Consider the following 19,038-nt stretch of genomic DNA (forward strand, 5'->3'; position numbering starts at 1 on the left):
ACAAACTAGTTATATCCATTTATAATCCCACCAGTCATGTGAGAAAGTTCAAGTTTTTTTTATCTTTGCCAATATTTGAAATTATCATTTTTTATTATTTTTACTTGTATTTTAGTATTTTTTAACTTACTAGCTGAGAAATAATATTTCAGTGGTTTGTTTTTTCATAACTTCAAGTGAGATTACAAATCTTTTAAAATATTTATTGGCCATTCAGTTTTCCCTTTCTGTGAATGTTCTGTTCTTATCTTTTGCCCAGCTTCTACTGGACTGTTGGTCTGCAGAACTACCTTTCAGTGCTGGTAACATAGAAACCAGAAACTTTCCCACCCCTCAATAATGACAGCTGATCATTCGTAGCCACTTGGGCATGCCAGTACGTTCTACCACATTCATTCCAGAATGGAATCTTTGAAATACATGGTTGCCATGACAAGTGTCAACATTTCAAAGAATTTGCTTGCTTGATAACTATCTAGAGTATTTTACCTTTGGCTTAGAGGTAATATACTAAAATTTATCTTCACTACTTTGTCTCATCGGTGATTACAGAGAAGTTACAAATATGTAAGTGAATTCCTATTAATATTTCAGTCAGTCAAAAGCTTGTCTTTTTTTCTAATTCTGACTATTTTTCTTAATTTTTGTTCTGCTAAGAGAAAGAATTATTAATACATTAGAAAATTACATTACTGGCAGGGTATGGTGGCTCACGCCAGTAATCCCAGCACTTTGGAAAGGCCGAGGCAGGTAGATCATGAGGTCAGGAGATTGAGATCATCCTGGGCAACTTGGTGAAACCTTGTCTCTACTAAAAATACAAAAATTAGCCGGGTGTGGTAGCGGGTGCCTGTAATCCCAGCTACTCAGGAGGCTGAGGCAGGAGAAACACTTGAACCCAGGAGGTGGAGGTTGCAAAAAAAAAGAAAATTATATTACTAAGGGCCCTCATCCAGAAATCTTACCAAATTTACCAATTGGAAGAATTCATCTTTATTAATTAAATCTCCTAACTTCATGCCTGACTAGTAAGGGTTCTCTTATTAGTAAGGATAAGAGAAACCACAACTATATAGATAAATATATTTATTATAAGGTATTGGTTTACACAATAATAGAAGCTAGGAAGTCCTAGATTCTGCTTTCTGCAAGACAGAGACCGAGGAGGTCCAGTGGTGCAGTTTGAAGGCCTGAGAGCAAGAGAATTGATGATAAAAAGTCAAGCCTGGTTCTGAGGATTTAGAACCAGAGCACTGAGGGCAGCAGATTTGTGTACCAACTCAAGTAGTCAGGCAAAGAGAAAACTAAGCATTCTTCTGCCTTCTTGTTTTATTCAGGCCCTCAAAGGATTGGAAGATGTTGACCCACATTAGGGAGTGTCATCTCCTATACTCAGAACACCAATTTAAATGCTAATCTCTTCTGGAAATACCCTCACAGACATACACCAAAATAATGTTTACCAGATATCTGGGCATACTATGGCTCACTCAGTTTGACACATAATATTAACTAACTATAATGAGTTCCCACATTGAAAAGTTGGAACCCATATACATATCCTTAAGCCATATTTAATCTCCAAATAAAGTCAATAACAAGCTCATAATTCCATTTAACATGTTGAAATGTAGCACGATTGATAAGGAATCAGAGAGACTGATAGGGTTGAGGAGAATATTTATTATTTAGGTACACTGGCCCAGTCGGATTAACATCCAAAGGATTGAGCCCTGAGCAAAGAGTTAAGTTACCTTTTAAGCATTTTGTGGGGCAGGGGGAAATCTGTGCAGGGGGAAGCATATTAGAGAAGCGAGAAACAAAGACAGTTATTCAATTAATTGAGACATGCATCACATCATTTCTTACTTTTCAAGGAAAAATCATGTTTTACGACTTATCTGTCTAGTGACCTTGCACCTGTACAGCTAGAGAAACAGGGTCTTCACAATGCCTGGGAAAGAAGACGAGATAAATCTCACTAGCTACAGAAAAACAGGCAGTTAATTTTGAAGGACTCCAGCTCTTTTTCTTTCTCAGGGAGAATTGCGTTTTCTTACATACAACTGAGTTTCTGCTTACACATTCTTCAATTTCTTTCAATTCCTGTTCCTACATATGTCCTGCATACAAATGAAAATGCACTAAACCCTTATCAGAGGAGGAGATAAAGTCCTTCAGCATGTTTGCTCTCTCCTTGATGTCCTGTAACTTAAATAATATGATGTAACATTAACAATACTTAAATACTAGAATATGAAGTCATTACATTTTATATTATGTGATAAGAGAATAAGAAAAGAAAAAATATTTGCTAATATATACACACAGATATGTATTCAGAACAAAATTAAGAGGAAATACTAAGAGACACACTAAGGGATCTTTTGTATTGTAGATATACTCTTCCTTCCCTCCATAATGGAATAGTAGTCCACTTTCTCTTCAGTAGTGTGGATCAGTCAGTCCAACCAGCACCATAACTCCCTTCGTAGCCTGTTGACTCAGAAGCACAAGGAGACCAAGGTGGCCAGGTGGCAGTCTTGACTTCCAGTTTAATGGAATCATTGTTGTGTCCCCTGATGGAATAATTCTTCCCTCCAGAACTGAGATCTCTAAGACAGCAGAGCATAATGTCACAAGAACAGGAAGCTAGTGGGTCACTAAGGATAATAGTGAGTGGTGCAACTCCTATTTTCACCCCTTGATCCATAGACCCAGGAATTCTGGTTATGGAAGAAATAGCACTATAAATTGAACACATTCAGAGCATATTCAGTTTTCTGGAGAATCTTGCCCCAGCCCTTCTAGGTATTGACATCTAGCTGGTGATATAACTGATTCTTCAAAAGGTCATTCCACCATTCCATCAATCAAGTAGCTTTAGGATGGTGGGGAACATGGTAAGACTAGTGAATTCCATGAGCATAAGCTGATTGCCCCACTTCTTTTGCTGTGAAGTGAGTTCCTTGATCGGAAGCAATGCTGTGTGGAATAACATGATGGTGGATAAGACATTCTATAAGTCCACAAATGGTAGTTTTAGCAGAAGCATTGCATACCTGCAAGGCAAATCCATATCCAGAGTGTCTATTTCAGTAAGGACAAAATGCCTCCTCTTCTATGATGGAAGCAGTCCAATGTAATCAACCTGGCACCAGGCAGCCGGCTGATCACTCTGGGCCATATCAAGGACTCAGTGTTTTACTCTGCTACTGGCATATTGGCCACTCAGTAGTGGCCATAGCTAGGTTATCCTTGACAAATGAAAGTCCATGTTGCTGGACCCATACATAACTTACATTCCTGACACTATGGCTACTTTGATCATGAGATTGTTGGGTAATGACAATAGTAGCTGAAGAAATAGCCCAATTGGTATCTACAGAATGTGTCATCCTATCTACCTGATTATTAAATAATCCTCAGCTGAGATCGCCCTTTGGTGACTATTTACTGGAAACACAAATATCTTTAAACTTTTTGCTAATCCAGAGATGTCTATCCACATATCTCTTCCTCAAATTTCTTCATCAATTTTCCATCATGTTCCTTCCAAGTTTCTGACCATCTAGAAAAATAATTGGCCACAGCCTGTGAATCAGTATATAATCACACATCTGGCTATTTCTCCTTCCAATCAAAGTAAAAAATCAGATTCAGTGCTCGAAGTTCTGCCTACAGGGAGGATTGCACTGCTTGGGGTTTTGCCCACTGGGAATATTTCTCTTGACCATTGTCCTTCAGAGATGTCCCAAAAGGGGGCTATCGGGATACAGTCATCCACTTTCAAGTTGTATCTGTATATCATGTAGAACCATCTGTAAACCAGGCTGTTTTCTTCCTCTGTCAATTGATCATAGGGAACTCCCCATGAGGCCATAGTTGCAGGCAAATAAAGAGAAGGCAGGGTAGCAGGAGGAAGGATCATGGGCTTTTGACCACTTCTTTATGTAATTTACTTGTGCCTTCAAGACCTGCTCATCCCTGATCACATATATCACTTCCATTTGATGATGAAATACTTCTGTGCACACCCAATTTTATGGCTTGGTGGGTGGTATAACACCAAGTTCATGATAAGCAGCTCAGGTCACATGGTAACTTGGTGCCACATGGTCAAGCATTCAGTCTCCACTAAGGCCTAGTAGCATGTCAAAGGCTGTTTCTCAAAAGATGACTAATTATCTGCAGAGGAGAGTAAGGCTTTGCTCCAAAATCCTGGGGGCTTGCACTTAATTCACTGCCAAAGGCTCCAAAGAGCATCATTATCTGCCACTGATGCATCAAGCACCATTGGATCTGCTGGATCCTACTGTCCAAGTACCAGAGCAGATTGTACAGCAGCCTGGACCTGTTTCAGAGTCTTCTTTTATTATGGGTTCCATTTAAATTAGCAGATTTTTAGATCACTTGGTGAATGTGCTGGAGTAACACACCCAGATGAGAAATATGTTGCCTAAAATCTGTAGAGGCCCATTGGACATTCTGCTTCTTTTTTGGTTTTAGGAGGTTCCAGATGCAACAAGTTACCTTTAACCTTACAAGGGATTTTTCAACATGCTCCACACTACTGGACTCCAAGAAATTTCACTGAGATAGAAGGCCCCTGAATTTTTGTCAGATTTATTTCCCACCCTCTGGCACACAGGGGTCCTGCCATAAATTTAGAGTATTGCTACTTCTTGTTCAGAAAGTCGAGTAAGCACAACGTCATCAATGTAATGAATCAGTGTGATGTTTGTGGATGGGCAAGTGATCAAGACTCCTGAAAACTAAATTATGACATAGAGCTGGAGAGTTGACATGCCCCTGTGGTAGAACAGTGAAGGTGTATTGCTGGCCTTGCCAGCTGAAGACAAACTGCTTCATGTGCACCTTACTGAAAGGGATGGAGAAATAAAGCATTTGCCAGATTGATAGCTGCATACCAGGTACCAGGGAATATGTCAATTTGCTCAAGCAATGAAATCACACCTGGGACAGCAACTGCATTTGGAGTTGCTACCTGGTTAAGTTTATGGTAATCCACTGTCATTCTCCAAGATCTATCTTCTTCACAGTCCAAATAGATAATTTAAATGGGGATGTGGTGGGAATGACCACCTCTGAATCATTCAAGTCCTTGATGATGGCACTAATCTCTGCAATCCCTCTAGGAATGCAGTATAGATTCCAACTTACTATGTTCCTAGGTAGAGGCAGTTCTTGTGGCTTCCATGTGGCTTTTCTTGCCATAATATCCCTCACTTCACAGCTCCAGCAAGCAGCTTGGGGATTCCACTAGCTACTCAGCATGTCTATTCCAATTACGCATTCCAGAACTGAGAAAATAATCTCAGTTATAACAAATAACTCCGTACTAACCCAGGATGGATTTGGGGACACACTGGACCCACTGTTAGAAGGACCTGAGCTACACTCCATTGATCTCCTGACCTTCCTAATTTCCTATTCTGAGTGGAGGGTCAGAATGATATTTTGGGTCTCCCTCAATTATTGTCATTTCAGAACCATTGTCTAGTACTTCCCAAAAGTTCTGATTATTTCCTTTCACCAAGGCACACTTACCCTGGAAAAGGCCATAGGTCCCTTTGTGGCAGTCTGGGAGAAAGATTCACAGTGTAAATTTTGGTAGTATACTAAGGTCCTTCTTCAAAGGGACCCCGCCTCCCCTTCACTAAAGGAATTCTGGGTTTATAAGCCAACTTAGGTCTGGGAAATGATTGAGGAATCATGACTCAATTTTTTATTTAGGTTAGGTTTGTGTTCACTTGACTAGAACTTTTGTGCTTACACAAATCAAATAAGAATTTAATAGGCCTCCTATCTGTTTAACTGCTAGGAACACCATGATCAACTAGCCAATATCATAGGTTCACAAGAGTCAGACTATTTGGACTGCTGCTTTGAGTTTTTGTTATTTATTAAGGCAACCACACTCATCTTTCCATTGGCTGTTGAGCTTGCCCCTTTGCCCCTGCCACCCTGAAATCCAATTATCCTCATCATATTTATATTTCTCCATTCAATGGCTGCAGTTTCCACCATGGTAGGGTCTGATCTACAGAAAAGAGCAAGCACAGAGCTCCTCAAGGATGCTGGGACTTCCCTCACAAATTGTTTGCTGTAGTGGTGAAAGATGTGTCTTCTGGACACTCCCAGCATGAGGGACTAGGTCTTAAATGACAAATTCACTCTAACATTCCAATCTCCCTAAGCCCTTGAATCCCTTTTCTGCATTAAGCTATACAGGTCTGCATTTCTAACTTTCTCCTCATGGGCCACTTTTTAGTCCATGTTTTAGCCAATCAGCAAAACAAGTAGTTAGAGCCATTTCTAATTCCCTGAGCTGCACCATTAAATGCAGAATCTCTGCTTAGTGAGCCCATATCAATACATTTGGCCTAATTCAACTTTCTGTTTCTTCCTCCATTATCCCACTGCTTTAATATCCATTTCCAAACAGGTTCTCTGGATTTCTGCTTGTAGAAATAGGAAAACTCAAGTCATTCTTTTGGAGTGTAGCACATTTCTCATGGGTCACACCTTGTACCTTGACTTTAGGGACCCTCTGGAACTTGAGTCTAGTTACGGGTCTAGAAGCAAAGAAGAGTGGTAGGAGTGGGTCCCCTGAGAAGACTCAGCATTATCTTGCTTGGCAACTGCCTCAGGGGAGGCAATTACAGTTTCCTCCAGCAATGTAGAGTAGACACACACACACACACACACACACACACACACACACACACACAGAGACAGAAAGAGAGACAGAGAGAGAGAAAAGAGAATACCAATAATTTTATCAAGGGTAAAATTTTAGATCTGTCCTAAAATTTCTTTCTGTATGTCTTTAATCCTGTGATAAATTTTAAGAAACTTTTGTTAAAGCAAAGTCTTTGACAGGGTAGAGGCCAGTAACATACATTTACTAAAATATGGGATATTTAAAAACAGCAAGGAAAGCACTCCAGTTACGGAGTAACAGCTGAATTGTATGGAAATATGACATGCCTGGAATAGGGCTTTTGTTCACATGTTTGGACCCAGAGATACCTCCCTGGATAGCTGACTGACGCTTTTCCCGGGTGATATGGATGTGAGGAAAGCAAGGTGAGTAGCTTAGACAGAGAAAGGGGAATGGAATGCATACATTAAGTAAACCTTCTTTGGTTCTGGTTTTGAACCAAGGATAAGCTGGTGAAGCTGAACTAAACAAGAAATCACACAAACAAGCTGTTGTTGCTTGCAGGTGGGCCAGGGTAAAGGAGGCCAATTCTGCAGTAGCTCTAATGCTGCCAGGGTGAAATAGTTGGGAAACAGTAAAGCTAAAAGAGCAAATTTACACATACTATGCTGGATCAAGAGGAACATTCCTCCAGGTGAAAGTCTTGAAAATATTTGATTTGGAAGTAGCCCAATTTATTCTAATAAGCAATAATTTTTAAAGAATCAATACAGGATCTAAACAAATATTTTATAAGAAAAAAGTAGAAAAGTAAAAAAATCAATGACAATTAAAACTGGAAAAATATCAAACGGCAGATGAAAAACTGTTTTAACTTAATGGAGTGATTTTATCTATAAAATGTGATCTCAAAGTAGATATATAAGAATTTAGGAAAGATATAGTGCAGCTCAGGAAAAAAATGGAATGTTAAAAATACTCTTAAGAGGCCAAAAGCAATGTTGGAAACAGTGCAAAGAAAATGAATATTGCTAAAACTGTGCTAAGGAGAATTAAGGACCAGACTGAGGTAAGCTAGAAAGACTTCAGAAATGAGATAAAATATAAGCATAACTGGTATCACTAAAGAAGAGAACCAAAATAACAGAGGAGAAGAAAATATGTAAATAAAATTTAATAAAATGTTCCATGAACATATAGATTCAAAAGCAGACTATGTCCTTAGAAAAATTAAGTCAATCAAAGATGAGCTCTTTCCTTGCAAAGTTACTTCATTTCAAAAATAAACAAGGAATCCTTTGGAAATCCAGAGAGGGAGAAAAAGGTTCATTTGGTCTATATAGGAGACAGAAAAAGTAGCTAACCTTAGCCTTTTCCACAACAATGCTAGATGACAATGGAACAATGTCTGTAAAATGCTTATGAAAACATTATAGCTCAAGAATATTATATGCAGCCAAACTTTAACTCAGTGTAACAGTCTTAATGTGAAAAAAAATCAAGGAATGTGATTCTCATGAGTCTCTCTTAAATAAAGTCAAAGAAAATGAACTTTAGCTCAACAAGAAATGAATGGGGAAAGTCTGGCAGTATGCACAGAATCTGCTTACATGAAGGGCTAAGACACAAAGGAAGGAGGATTATTGTTACATAACTGAATGTAAATATTCTACATCTTGCAAGTATAAAAGTGATATCGCTAATAACAAGTATAACAAAAATAAAAGATAAGGGGAAAGGTCATAAGCACATTGATTTCATTTTTAAAACCTGGGGTTATTAAAGTAAACAAGCAATATAAACACAAATGCATAAAGGTTTCACTAATAAAATCAACTAAAATTTTATGAGGAGTGACAAAGAAAATAGAAATGAACTAATTTCATCTTTGCTCATAGTTGGGAATCAACAGATTCTGTCTAAAGTTTTGAGGAATAAATATAAGAAGTTATTGTAATCCTAAACATCATCACAACAGGAATATAAACCTTTCGTATTAAAGAAACACACAAAAACACCACATCACACACATACAAAGTGAGGAGAAAAACATCAAATAATAAGATATTTCAAGGTAACAACAATAAAAGCACATATAAAATACAGTGACAAAATCTGTTATGGAATAAATGACAAGAGATTGAACTTATGTAGAAAGAGAAAGAAATATAGTTAAATCACTAATAAAGTCCAGCAATATGTTACATACTAGAGGCATTTAAAAAACAAAGTATCTCAAAAAGGTTGCATATAAAAAGATGGAAAAAAGGAATACCAAAAAAGTGTAAACAACCACGAAGTAGGTGTTGGGATCATAATTCAGACAAACTTGAATTTCAAGCTTTAAAATAAGCTTTAAGGCAGTAAAGGTGATTTTTTAAATGTATCACATTATGAAAAAGTTCATAATCCATTACAATGATAAAATAATTATGAAAATCTATGTAGTAAGAAGAATTTTAAGATGGCTCCCAATATTCCTGTCCCCTACTGTCCACATCTTATATCAATCCCTCCACTTGAAGCTGAAATATTAAGAAAGGAAGGGTATGGGATGAAGCTCTGAATATGATGGGAAATCATTCTCATGATATGAGATGTTATAACATATATATCTCATGATATATATGTTATATAATGTAGAAGAAGGAATTGTACAGCTATAATTAAGGTTACTAATGAGTTATCTTTGAGTTAAAAGGAAGAGTATTTGAGTGGCCTGCCCTAATCACATGACCCTTTTAAGTCTGGGTCTGGAGATTGGAGACAGAAGTCGGAGATTGGTAGCCTGAGATGGCCTCTGGAACAGGTCATACGGCAAGAAACCGCACACGGCTTCTAGATGCTGAGTATTGCCCTCAGCCACAGCCAGCAAAGTAATAGGGTCTTTAATCTGACAGCCTCAAACAATTGAATTTTCCCAACAATCTAACTGACCTTGAAAGAGAACTCTGAGCCTCAAATGAGAAAGCACTCCCAGTTGACATCCTGAGTCCATCTGTGTGAGACCCTGAGCAGACTACAGCTAAACTGAGACTGAACCTTCTGACATAAGACACTATAATAACTAGGTATTTTTAAGCCATTAAATTTGGATAAATTGATGCACAGCTATGGAAAATTAGCACAATCCATATACTATATATCATAGTACCATCTAAATTGATAGAGCAAAAAAAACTGTAGGAAAGTTTCTGGTTTATGTATTAATACATGCTACTCTTTTGCAGCATTAGTAGTAGAAGACTTTAATTCACCTCTGTCAGCACGTCGACAAGGAATCCAAAAGCAAGTAAGGCTTTAGGACATAATAGATAGAGATAAGAGGAGGCATTTTTGTGTATATATGTGTGTATGAGTGACAGATGACAGAGAGAAAACTATACATTATTCTGTATCCATAATAACAAAGAATGTACCTTTTTTTCCCTAATGACCATAGAACATTCACAAACGTAACCATGTATTAGGCTAGAAATCTCTGTATAAATTCCAAAAAGTAGAAATAGAAGACATATTCTCTGATTACAGTGCAAAAATTTAGAAACTAACAATGAATTTATGAAATAAGCGAAAAACAACCTATCGCTTGTCAAGTAAACTTTCTATTTTAAACAATTCTTGGGTCAAAGAGGAAATTAATAGGAAACTACAAAGTATTGATAATACTACACATCAAACCCTGTAGTATACAGCCAAAGGGGTCACAGAGAAAAATTTACAGCCTTTAATACTTAGAAAAATAAACCAGAAAAAAATGAGAATAATGAAATCAAGTATTGAAAGCAAGAATTTATACAAATAAAACAAAATAAATCTAAGGATGGCAGAAAGAAAATGACCCATATAAAGATGAAGTTGAATATTTGAATTCAGGAAGAGAAAAATAGTAGTACTAATAAATAAATTCAAATCTTGTATTTTTTTTTTTCATGATGAGACAGGCAGGCATTCACTCTGTAATATTTTTTCCTCAAAGCTATATTCCCAGTCTAATTATGTGAAAAAGAAAAATCAGATAAATCCAAATAGAGGTACATTTTACAAAATACCTAACCAGTACTCTTCAAAACTGTCAAGGTCATAAACAAGGAAAGACTGCTAAACTTTTAGAGATCAGAGGAAACTGGGGAGACATGCTGACTAAATACAGCATAGAATCCTGGACTGGATCCTATAACAAGAAAAGGATATTAGTGGAAAAATAGGTGAAATCCAAATAAAGTCTGAATTTTAGTTAATGTAATTGTAATAATGTTAATTTCTTAGTTTTGAAAAATGTGCCATGATTATGTAAGATTTTAGTTAACACTGGGGGGAACTGGTTGAAGGATACATGAGAATTTACTGTCTTTGTAACTTTCCTATAGATCTGAATTTAATAAAAAGTTTATTTTTTAAAAAAGAATCAAAGAAGATCTAGAAAATCTAAATATACCAATTAAAATAGAAGACATAAAATAATTATCAAAGGGCTACCTCCTCCAAGCAAGTAAAGAAAAACATAACAGATTCTAAAAATTTCATAAGGCAATTTTATCAATCATTTCAGTAACTGATAACTCCACTTCTAATCAAATTATTTTGATAACATTGAAAATTTAAAAGGCCCTCATACTTTTTCCCATGAAGTTATAATTCAAACAAAATTATATTTTTCTTTCCAATTTTAATATATGCATTTATTTCTACTTTAAAATAATATTTGATGCTACTTCCAGAAATGATAAATGATGGCGGTAGTAATGGTAACCTTTGTTTTATTCTTTACCTTAATAAGAATGCTCTATTTATTTTCTGATTACACTTGGTACCCTCTTTTTTATCTGTCACGTTAAGACATGAACTACATAGCCATTTTATTTAAAAATGTTATCAAGTTTATATTTAAAATCTTATAAACTTGGAACTCAAAAGTTATTGTGTAGAATTTCTTCTTTAGCAATTAATGTTGAGAATTGTATTATAGATTCTCTTTTATTGAACCATCCTGTATGTAATAAATACTACTAGGGTACAGTGTTTCATTCTTTTAATGTGCTGCCATAGTCTGCCTGCTAATCTTTTTGTTAAGAGTTGTCCAGTAATACTCACAGAAATTTGTCTATAGTTTTAGTGTGTGTGTGCATGTCCTTGTTGGGCTTTGACATTAAGGTCATAGTAGCTTCAGGTTAGAAAATCAGGCCCCACTAACACGATAAGAGGCTATGTTCATTCCTTTTTAACTAATCTCCTTCTTTCTGGCTAGTGAGTAGTCTCCAGATTCTGCATTACAGTGTGAAACGGCACCACATGGTAAGTGATATTCTATAAGGATATCAATGTAATTGAAATCTCTTGGAAAAAAATAACTTTTTAACTGTTTCCATTACAAGGATGTTACAAGTAACGTTTAAAGTACATGTGTTGGGGTAGAAAGGGTAAAAAAGGCAATTTGGTTAAAAATTGTTTTTGCCTGTATGTCCCTGCAGCGTCATCTCTTCTTCACTCTCTCATGCTCCTGAAAATGACCTTCAGTACTAATTTAAAAGGATGAAACTCTTTACCAATGCTACTATTTATCCCACCCATCCTCCATCAACTGACTGGTCTCTAGGATAGTCTCCTCACTCATATTTTACCTTCCATCATCACTGTGGAAACCCTTCCCATCAAACTGAAGCCCTTTCTACCTAGTCTCTATTGAATGATATTATTTCCTTATTTGAGAGCCATTCCAGTTTGTATCTTTCCTTTTCCATTTATCTTATTGTTTTCTAGATCTTTTGCAAATTTCTTGTCTTTGATCTCTTGAGAGCAGAGATTGTGACTATTCATCTTTGTGTTCTCTGCAGTGTGTAGCACGGTATTGTCTTAGTGGATATTCACCCAGTCACCTTAAAAATTGTATTAAAATTCTGAACCTCTAATAGACCCTACCATCATTTTACTCCACATCCAAATTAATACAGAAGGAATAGGGGAGGGCTACCATAAGAAAATATGTAATCTTCTACCTTTAGAAAGGAAATACTTCAGTGTGGATATTAAAACTTTTATAGACTTCCTTCATAATCCATAGGTCGAAGTTGCTGATAATTAAAGTAAAACATGGATAACATTTGGTGGACAAATTGATATTTCCAGCCAGGACATGAGGAGAGTTGTTAATAAAATCATATTCTATTACACAGGGTCATTTAATCCTTTCCCATTTGTATAGTTCATAGAGTCAGAAAGAGGCAGTTTAGAATTACACTCAATTGCTCATTCATTCATTCAATAAATATTTATTGATAATCTGCTATGCATTAAATATTATGCTATCTTTTTGAGAAACAAAGTAGAAGAAAACTCAAACACTAGCCCCAAATTCCTTACAGTCCAATGGGAGAGATTTACAAAAAACTCAGTAGTTAGAAACTGCAACAGGTTATGAAGAAGTTACAATATTCAGGAAATGATAGAAGTACATTTGGAGGGACATTCAAATATGACTTTGGGCCAGACAAGATTTGAGCTGGACTTTGAAGGATGAGTAGAATGCCTAGATGAAGGTGAAGTACATTCCAAGGAGAGGAAACAGCACCTGTAAAGGCGTGGAGAAAGAAAAAGCAACATACATTTGTAGAATTATAGATTTTAGTTATGGTTCCCAAGGAAGCAGACTCTAAAATAACAGTGGATGTGCTCTTTGGATCAATACTTGGGGATTAGTAGTGGAGGCAAGGTGAAGGAAGCAGGATTAAGTACAAGGAGGTGTTGAATGGCAATGCACTTGCAAAATAGGTCTCAGCTACTTCTGCAGGGCGCTTTGTAACTGGTATGACCTTTCAAAGTTGACCTTCTTTAAGGCAATGAGGTTTGGTCTTTATTTCCCCATGTCAACTAGTCATTAGATGTAGGTTGCTCCCAGAGAGGGGATGTGATCTTAGGTAGGAAGGCTCTTTGGCTAAGGGAATTCTCAAGAATACTTACCTAAGAGCTCTCAGCTGCCAACATTTCCATAAGTTGTAGAAAGAGTATTTCAGTACTGAAATGGAGAGGGATGGTCTAAACAGCACCCTGCAGTATCCATCTAAGATAAAAGGTGTATCTAAAATGAAGACTAGTCAAGAGGAATGATAGGAGTTGTGGATAGAGAGGTAAGCACAGACTTAGTCATGAAGGTTCCTTTAAGCTTTGCTAAAAAGTTCAATACCTTGGTGACTTATTTAATCAGGATAGTGGTGCTGCTGCAACAAAATTATAGATGATGAAACACATAGATACTCATTATAAGTAATAACAGACATCTGAGTTGAAGTGTATAATTGAGGGCTGACGGCTGTTGGGAACCCCTGCACCTGGGTCAAGTGGGCTGATGCTTCAAAATTTAAAAACAAAAAACCAAAACACAGTGCAGTGGGGATCTTCTAGAACATGTAGCTGGACCTTGAAAGTGACACTCCCCTAGTAGATTGAGTTCTTCATCAGCAGGACTGTTGGGGGCACCACCTGCTGTGCCAGAACGAATCACCAACAGGAAGGGGACAATAAATTATTTCATGGATGGACCAAAAAGGAAACATATTTCCCCTAATTCCTCAGCCACCCACAACTCCAGAGATACAAAGACAGGGAAGATGAGAAAGGGAACAGAGTACAGAGAGGTGTGAGAGAGGGAAATCCCTTCCCCATTCCAATGATAGTAAAAATAGCTAAAACTTACATAGTACCGATGACATGTTAGGCCGATTCTAAGTGCTTTAAATGAATAACTCATTTAATCCCCACAACAGCCCTGTGGGGTAAGTACTACCTTGAAAATGGGGAAACATAGGCAGAAAGTGACCTGCTCATAGTCACATAGCTAGCAAGTGGCTGCAGAGTTGCTGTATACTGTGTTTACCCTAAAACCAAAATCCTTGCCTGTTCTGGGTATCAAGGAAGACTTTTGAACCAACAATAAAGTTGAAGATTTTAAATAAACAGGATTTAGTACTAACAATAATGAGACTGTATTAATAACCAAAACAAGATGGAGAATTAATGAAATCAGACTTAGAATAGTCCACAAGGGAGACAGCCATCTATCAGGGAAAGATAGGGCAAGGGAGTTGGCAGAGAAGAGGGACAGAGCACAGTGGCAGCAGTTACAGGAAAACATAGAACCAATTCCTATATATACATACCTTAGAGGCTAAAACTGCTCACAAAAGAGTATCATTAACATTCTTATATCTGCATATTCTATTGCTAGGAGAATGCACAGGAAAGCAGTAACAACTGTAGATTCTGGGTATGGAAATTAGAGGATGGGAGCTAGAGAACGGGAAGACTTGAAAACATTGTTCACTGTTTACGCTTTTGTACTGTACTGCACATGCATGTGTATTATCTTTTCACATGTTCAAATAAATAAATAAGGTATATTACTTTAAAACTCCATTCAAAACATGCCTCTATGAATAATCTAAGTTTTATTGCTGGATCAAACTATATCTATATTTTGATGAAGTCTATATTTACAATCCATCTTTTGCTCTTGTAAAGGGGCTGTTTACTATGCGTGTTTGTAAATGTCCCTCACCCTTAAATCCTTCATTTTGTCTTAACTTTTATTCTTTATTTTCTTTTAGCCTTTATTTTTATATCATCAAATTGTTTTTCTTTGTCTCTAAGCCACTGAAAATTCCTTTTTTTTTTTCCCTAGTGTGGGAGGGGGGTCCTGATGAATAAAATGGAAAGATACCTTCCTATGTGGATTTGAAGGAATTTTAAAATAGAGATTTGCCATCAGTTAGAGATGATCACACTAAATTTTGATCTAGTTACATGTATACACTATTAGAGAAGCACAATAGTCCAAACACAATTGCTGCCAGTAGTATGATAAGGAGTTTTATTAAAAATATAAAGTGCACAGAAAATTTAGAAAGTGCAAATAGTTAATTATGGCATTCCAATTACAGAAACAAATTAATCAACTCCATCAATTTGTCTCTATTGATGAATAACAGGAATTAGTGAACCAACTCCTAAGCATGCATAGTACAACTGTGGTTCCAAGAAAGCAAAAACTGGACTACCATTCCCAGGTCTTAATTTGTTTTTCAGCAACAGAACCTACATTTCTCTTAGCTGTGGAAAAGGCCGACTTCAGAAACCCAATTATATTCAAAAGAATGACACAGACTTAGGCTGGAAATAGGAGTTGCAAGAAGAGAGAAGGAGACAGTCAAATGGCTCGTTGGAAACAAAACATAAACTTGCTTGATGTAGAAACTGAGTTCTTGCTGGCATTGAGGCATGTCTGGGCCACTCAAGATAAGGCAGGAGTAGCAGGATGGAAGAGCCCGCAGGGAAAGACACCTCCTAGCTGAAGATTATCAAGGTGTGTGAAAGTGATTCAAAGACAGTGGGCTAGTATGAGAGGTTGATGAGTGCTTCTCACTATATTAATAGCACAGTCTCAGCTGCTAAGTCCTACAAAGACAGGGCTGTTGTAAAAGAGTAAAACAATGACCATTTGAAAATGATGAATGAATTCAGTCACCTGTGACTTTAGCTATAAAGTGAGAGCACCTTTTGTGCAGAACCTGGCTCTTTTGCTAATGGGTTACCGCAGCGATGGGGCTGTAATCAAGAAGCCCTAGCAACAGTATCAATGCCTTTGACAGATGGCAGAGGCAGCAGCAGCAGCAAGCAGCAGCTTTTAACTTCAGCAGAGGTAGGCATTGCCAACACATCAAATTATAGCAGTAAAGGAGGTATCAGACAAATCTTTAACTACTGCAGATAGCTCAGATGTAAAACACAAAATCTTTTGTAATCTATCCACTTATTTTTTTTTTCAAAAATGTATTAGCTACTTTTAATTATTTACACTTTCAGAGGAACTTTGATATATACTTGTCAAATTCCTTCCAGAATTTCTCTTGGCATTTTGAGTTGAAACACTGAATTTACAGATTAATTCATGAATACTTCCTTAAACTATTGTCTTATCATTAGAAACATGTTTTCTTTCTGCTTATCTGAATATTTAGTAAAGTTTTTTCTTCATGCGGACTTCATACAATATCTTCAGAAGTATTTTATAAACAGTATTGAGTGTAAAATGTATGACTTGCAAATATATTCTCTCAGTATATGGTTTGTCTTATTTTTCTTAATGGCATCTTTTGAAGAGCAAGAGGTTTTAGTTTTGATCAAGTCCAATTTACCATTTTTTTCTATTTTGTGGGCCATGGTTTTAGTGTTGCATCTAAAAAGAAAAAAAACTTTTCCTAACCAAAAATGACTGTTTTCTTCTAAGGGTTTTATAGTTTTAGCCTTACATTTATATTTATGATCCATTTTGTGTAGGTGTGAGGTAAAGTATAAATTCGTCTAACTGTATTAAACATCTTTTGTCCCATTCTTATGTTTGTAACATAAAGTCTTGCAGCATTGGCCCATACAGTTTCTAACTTCCAGAGCTTAATGAGATTTTCTTCATGAAGTGAATATATGATCAATTTCAAATGCTTTTATAGTTTTACAAAAATGGTATTCTCTTATTTTTAAAAGTCATGCAATGTAGATTAGGGAAAGAAAGAAAAGAAAAGAAAGAAAAGAAAGGAGGGGGGAAGGAATAGGAAGGAAAGGAAAAAGGAAAGGAAAGGAAAGGAAAGGAAAGGAAAGGAAAGGAAAGGAAAGGAAAGGAAAGGAAAGGAAAGGCAAGGCAAGGAAAGGAAAGAAGTAGGGAGGGAGGGGGGAGGGGGAGAGAAGAGAGTGAGAGAGAGAGAGAGAGAAAGAAAGAAAGGAAAGAAAAGAAAGAAAGAAAGAAACTAGCACCATGAAAACAGTCATCACTAATTACTACTTCAGCCATATCTCTAGGTCACAGGTCATTTTCTCTTAAAAAAAATAACTTACATTGTTTTGTGGCATCCATTATGACTGATGAAACCATGATGGTGGTCTGATTCTCTAGCCTTTGTCACCTGGACTCTTTCTGTCGAAGCCTTTAAGATTTATCTTTATTTTTGGTAAACTGGAATTGTATAAAAATGTCTCTGGTGTTTTTTTTTTTAAATTCAAATATACTGGGCACTCACACCTTTCCAATCTAAAGGCTCCAGCCATTTATCTCTGAGAAATTATACTACACTATCGGTTGGATAATTTTTCTCTTCATATTTTCTCCATTCTTTGTGAGACTCCTATTAGCTGCATATTGAATTATAAATTCTTAAGAAATTTTACAATTTGACAGTTTTGAATTTTGGAACTCTTCAATATCTGATATTATATTTTCTGTATCAATTCATCTATCAGAGGACACAGGTTGATTCCATATCTTGACTATTGTGAATATGCTGCAATGAACATGGGAGTAAAGATATCTCTTTGATATCCTGCTTTTCTTTTCTTTGGATAAATAACCATAATTAGGATTGCTGAATCATATGGTGGTTCTATTTTTAATTTTTTAGAAATCTCCATACTGTTTTCCATGTGGTTGTTTTCATGCCAATTTACATTCATACCAAGGGTTTACATGCATCCAAGGATTTCCTTTTTTCCATCCTCTCACCAGCTCTTATTATCTTTCATCTTTTTGATAATACTCATCCTAACAGGTGTGAGGTAATGTCTCACTGTGATTTTAATTTGCATTTCCTTGATAATTAATATTATTATACTGATAATATTGAGCATTTTTCATGTTCCTATTCACCATTTATATGTCTTTTTTCCCATAAGTTATTGGGGTACAGGTGGTATTTGGTTACAGAGTAAATTCTTTAGCAGTAATTTGTGAGACCGGTGCACCCATCATCTGAGCAGTATACCCTGCAACATATTTGTAGCCTTTATCCCTACCCCCCTCCCACTCTTTCCCCCAAGTCCCCGAAGTCCATCGTATCATTCTTATGCCTTTGTGTCCTCATAGCTTAGCTCCCACATATCACAGAACATACAATGTTTGGTTTTCTATTCCTGAGTTACTTCACTTAGAATAATATTCTCCAATCGAAATAGGAACACTTTTACACTGTTGGTCGGACTGTAAACTAGTTCAACCATTGTGGAAGATAGTGGTGATTCCTCAAGAATCTAGAAGCAGAAATACGATTTGACCCAGCAATCCCATTTCTGGGTATATACCCAAAGGATTATAAATCATTCTGCTATAAAGACATATGCACATGTATGTTTATTGCCGCACTATTCACAATAGCAAAGACTTGGAATCAACCCAAGTGTCCATTAGTGACAGACTGGATTAAGAAAATGTGGCACATATACACCATGGAATACTATGCAGCCATAAAAAAGGATGAGTTCGTGTCCTTTTTAGGGACATGGATGCAGCTGGAAACCATCATTCTCAGCAAACT

General features: G+C 36.6%; 1 protein-coding gene across 2 annotated transcripts in view; it reads left to right on the forward strand.

Annotated features, from left to right (window-relative positions):
- The first annotated feature begins 449 nt into the window (after positions 1–449).
- Positions 450–19,038, forward strand: part of MROH9 (maestro heat-like repeat family member 9) — a 128,212-nt gene continuing 109,623 nt past the window's right edge. For both annotated transcript variants that reach the window (XM_011962280.1, XM_011962281.1), the window contains exons 1-3: positions 450–567; positions 9,919–9,980; positions 11,937–11,983. In XM_011962280.1, coding sequence (XP_011817670.1) covers position 9,980; positions 11,937–11,983 — 48 coding nt within the window. In that variant the 5' untranslated portion in view covers positions 450–567; positions 9,919–9,979. The remainder of the gene's footprint in view (positions 568–9,918; positions 9,981–11,936; positions 11,984–19,038) is intronic.

The sequence above is a fragment of the Colobus angolensis genome, unplaced genomic scaffold, assembly GCF_000951035.1.
Source record: "Colobus angolensis palliatus isolate OR3802 unplaced genomic scaffold, Cang.pa_1.0 Scaffold59, whole genome shotgun sequence".
In the NCBI taxonomy this organism is placed as follows: Eukaryota; Metazoa; Chordata; class Mammalia; order Primates; family Cercopithecidae; genus Colobus; species Colobus angolensis.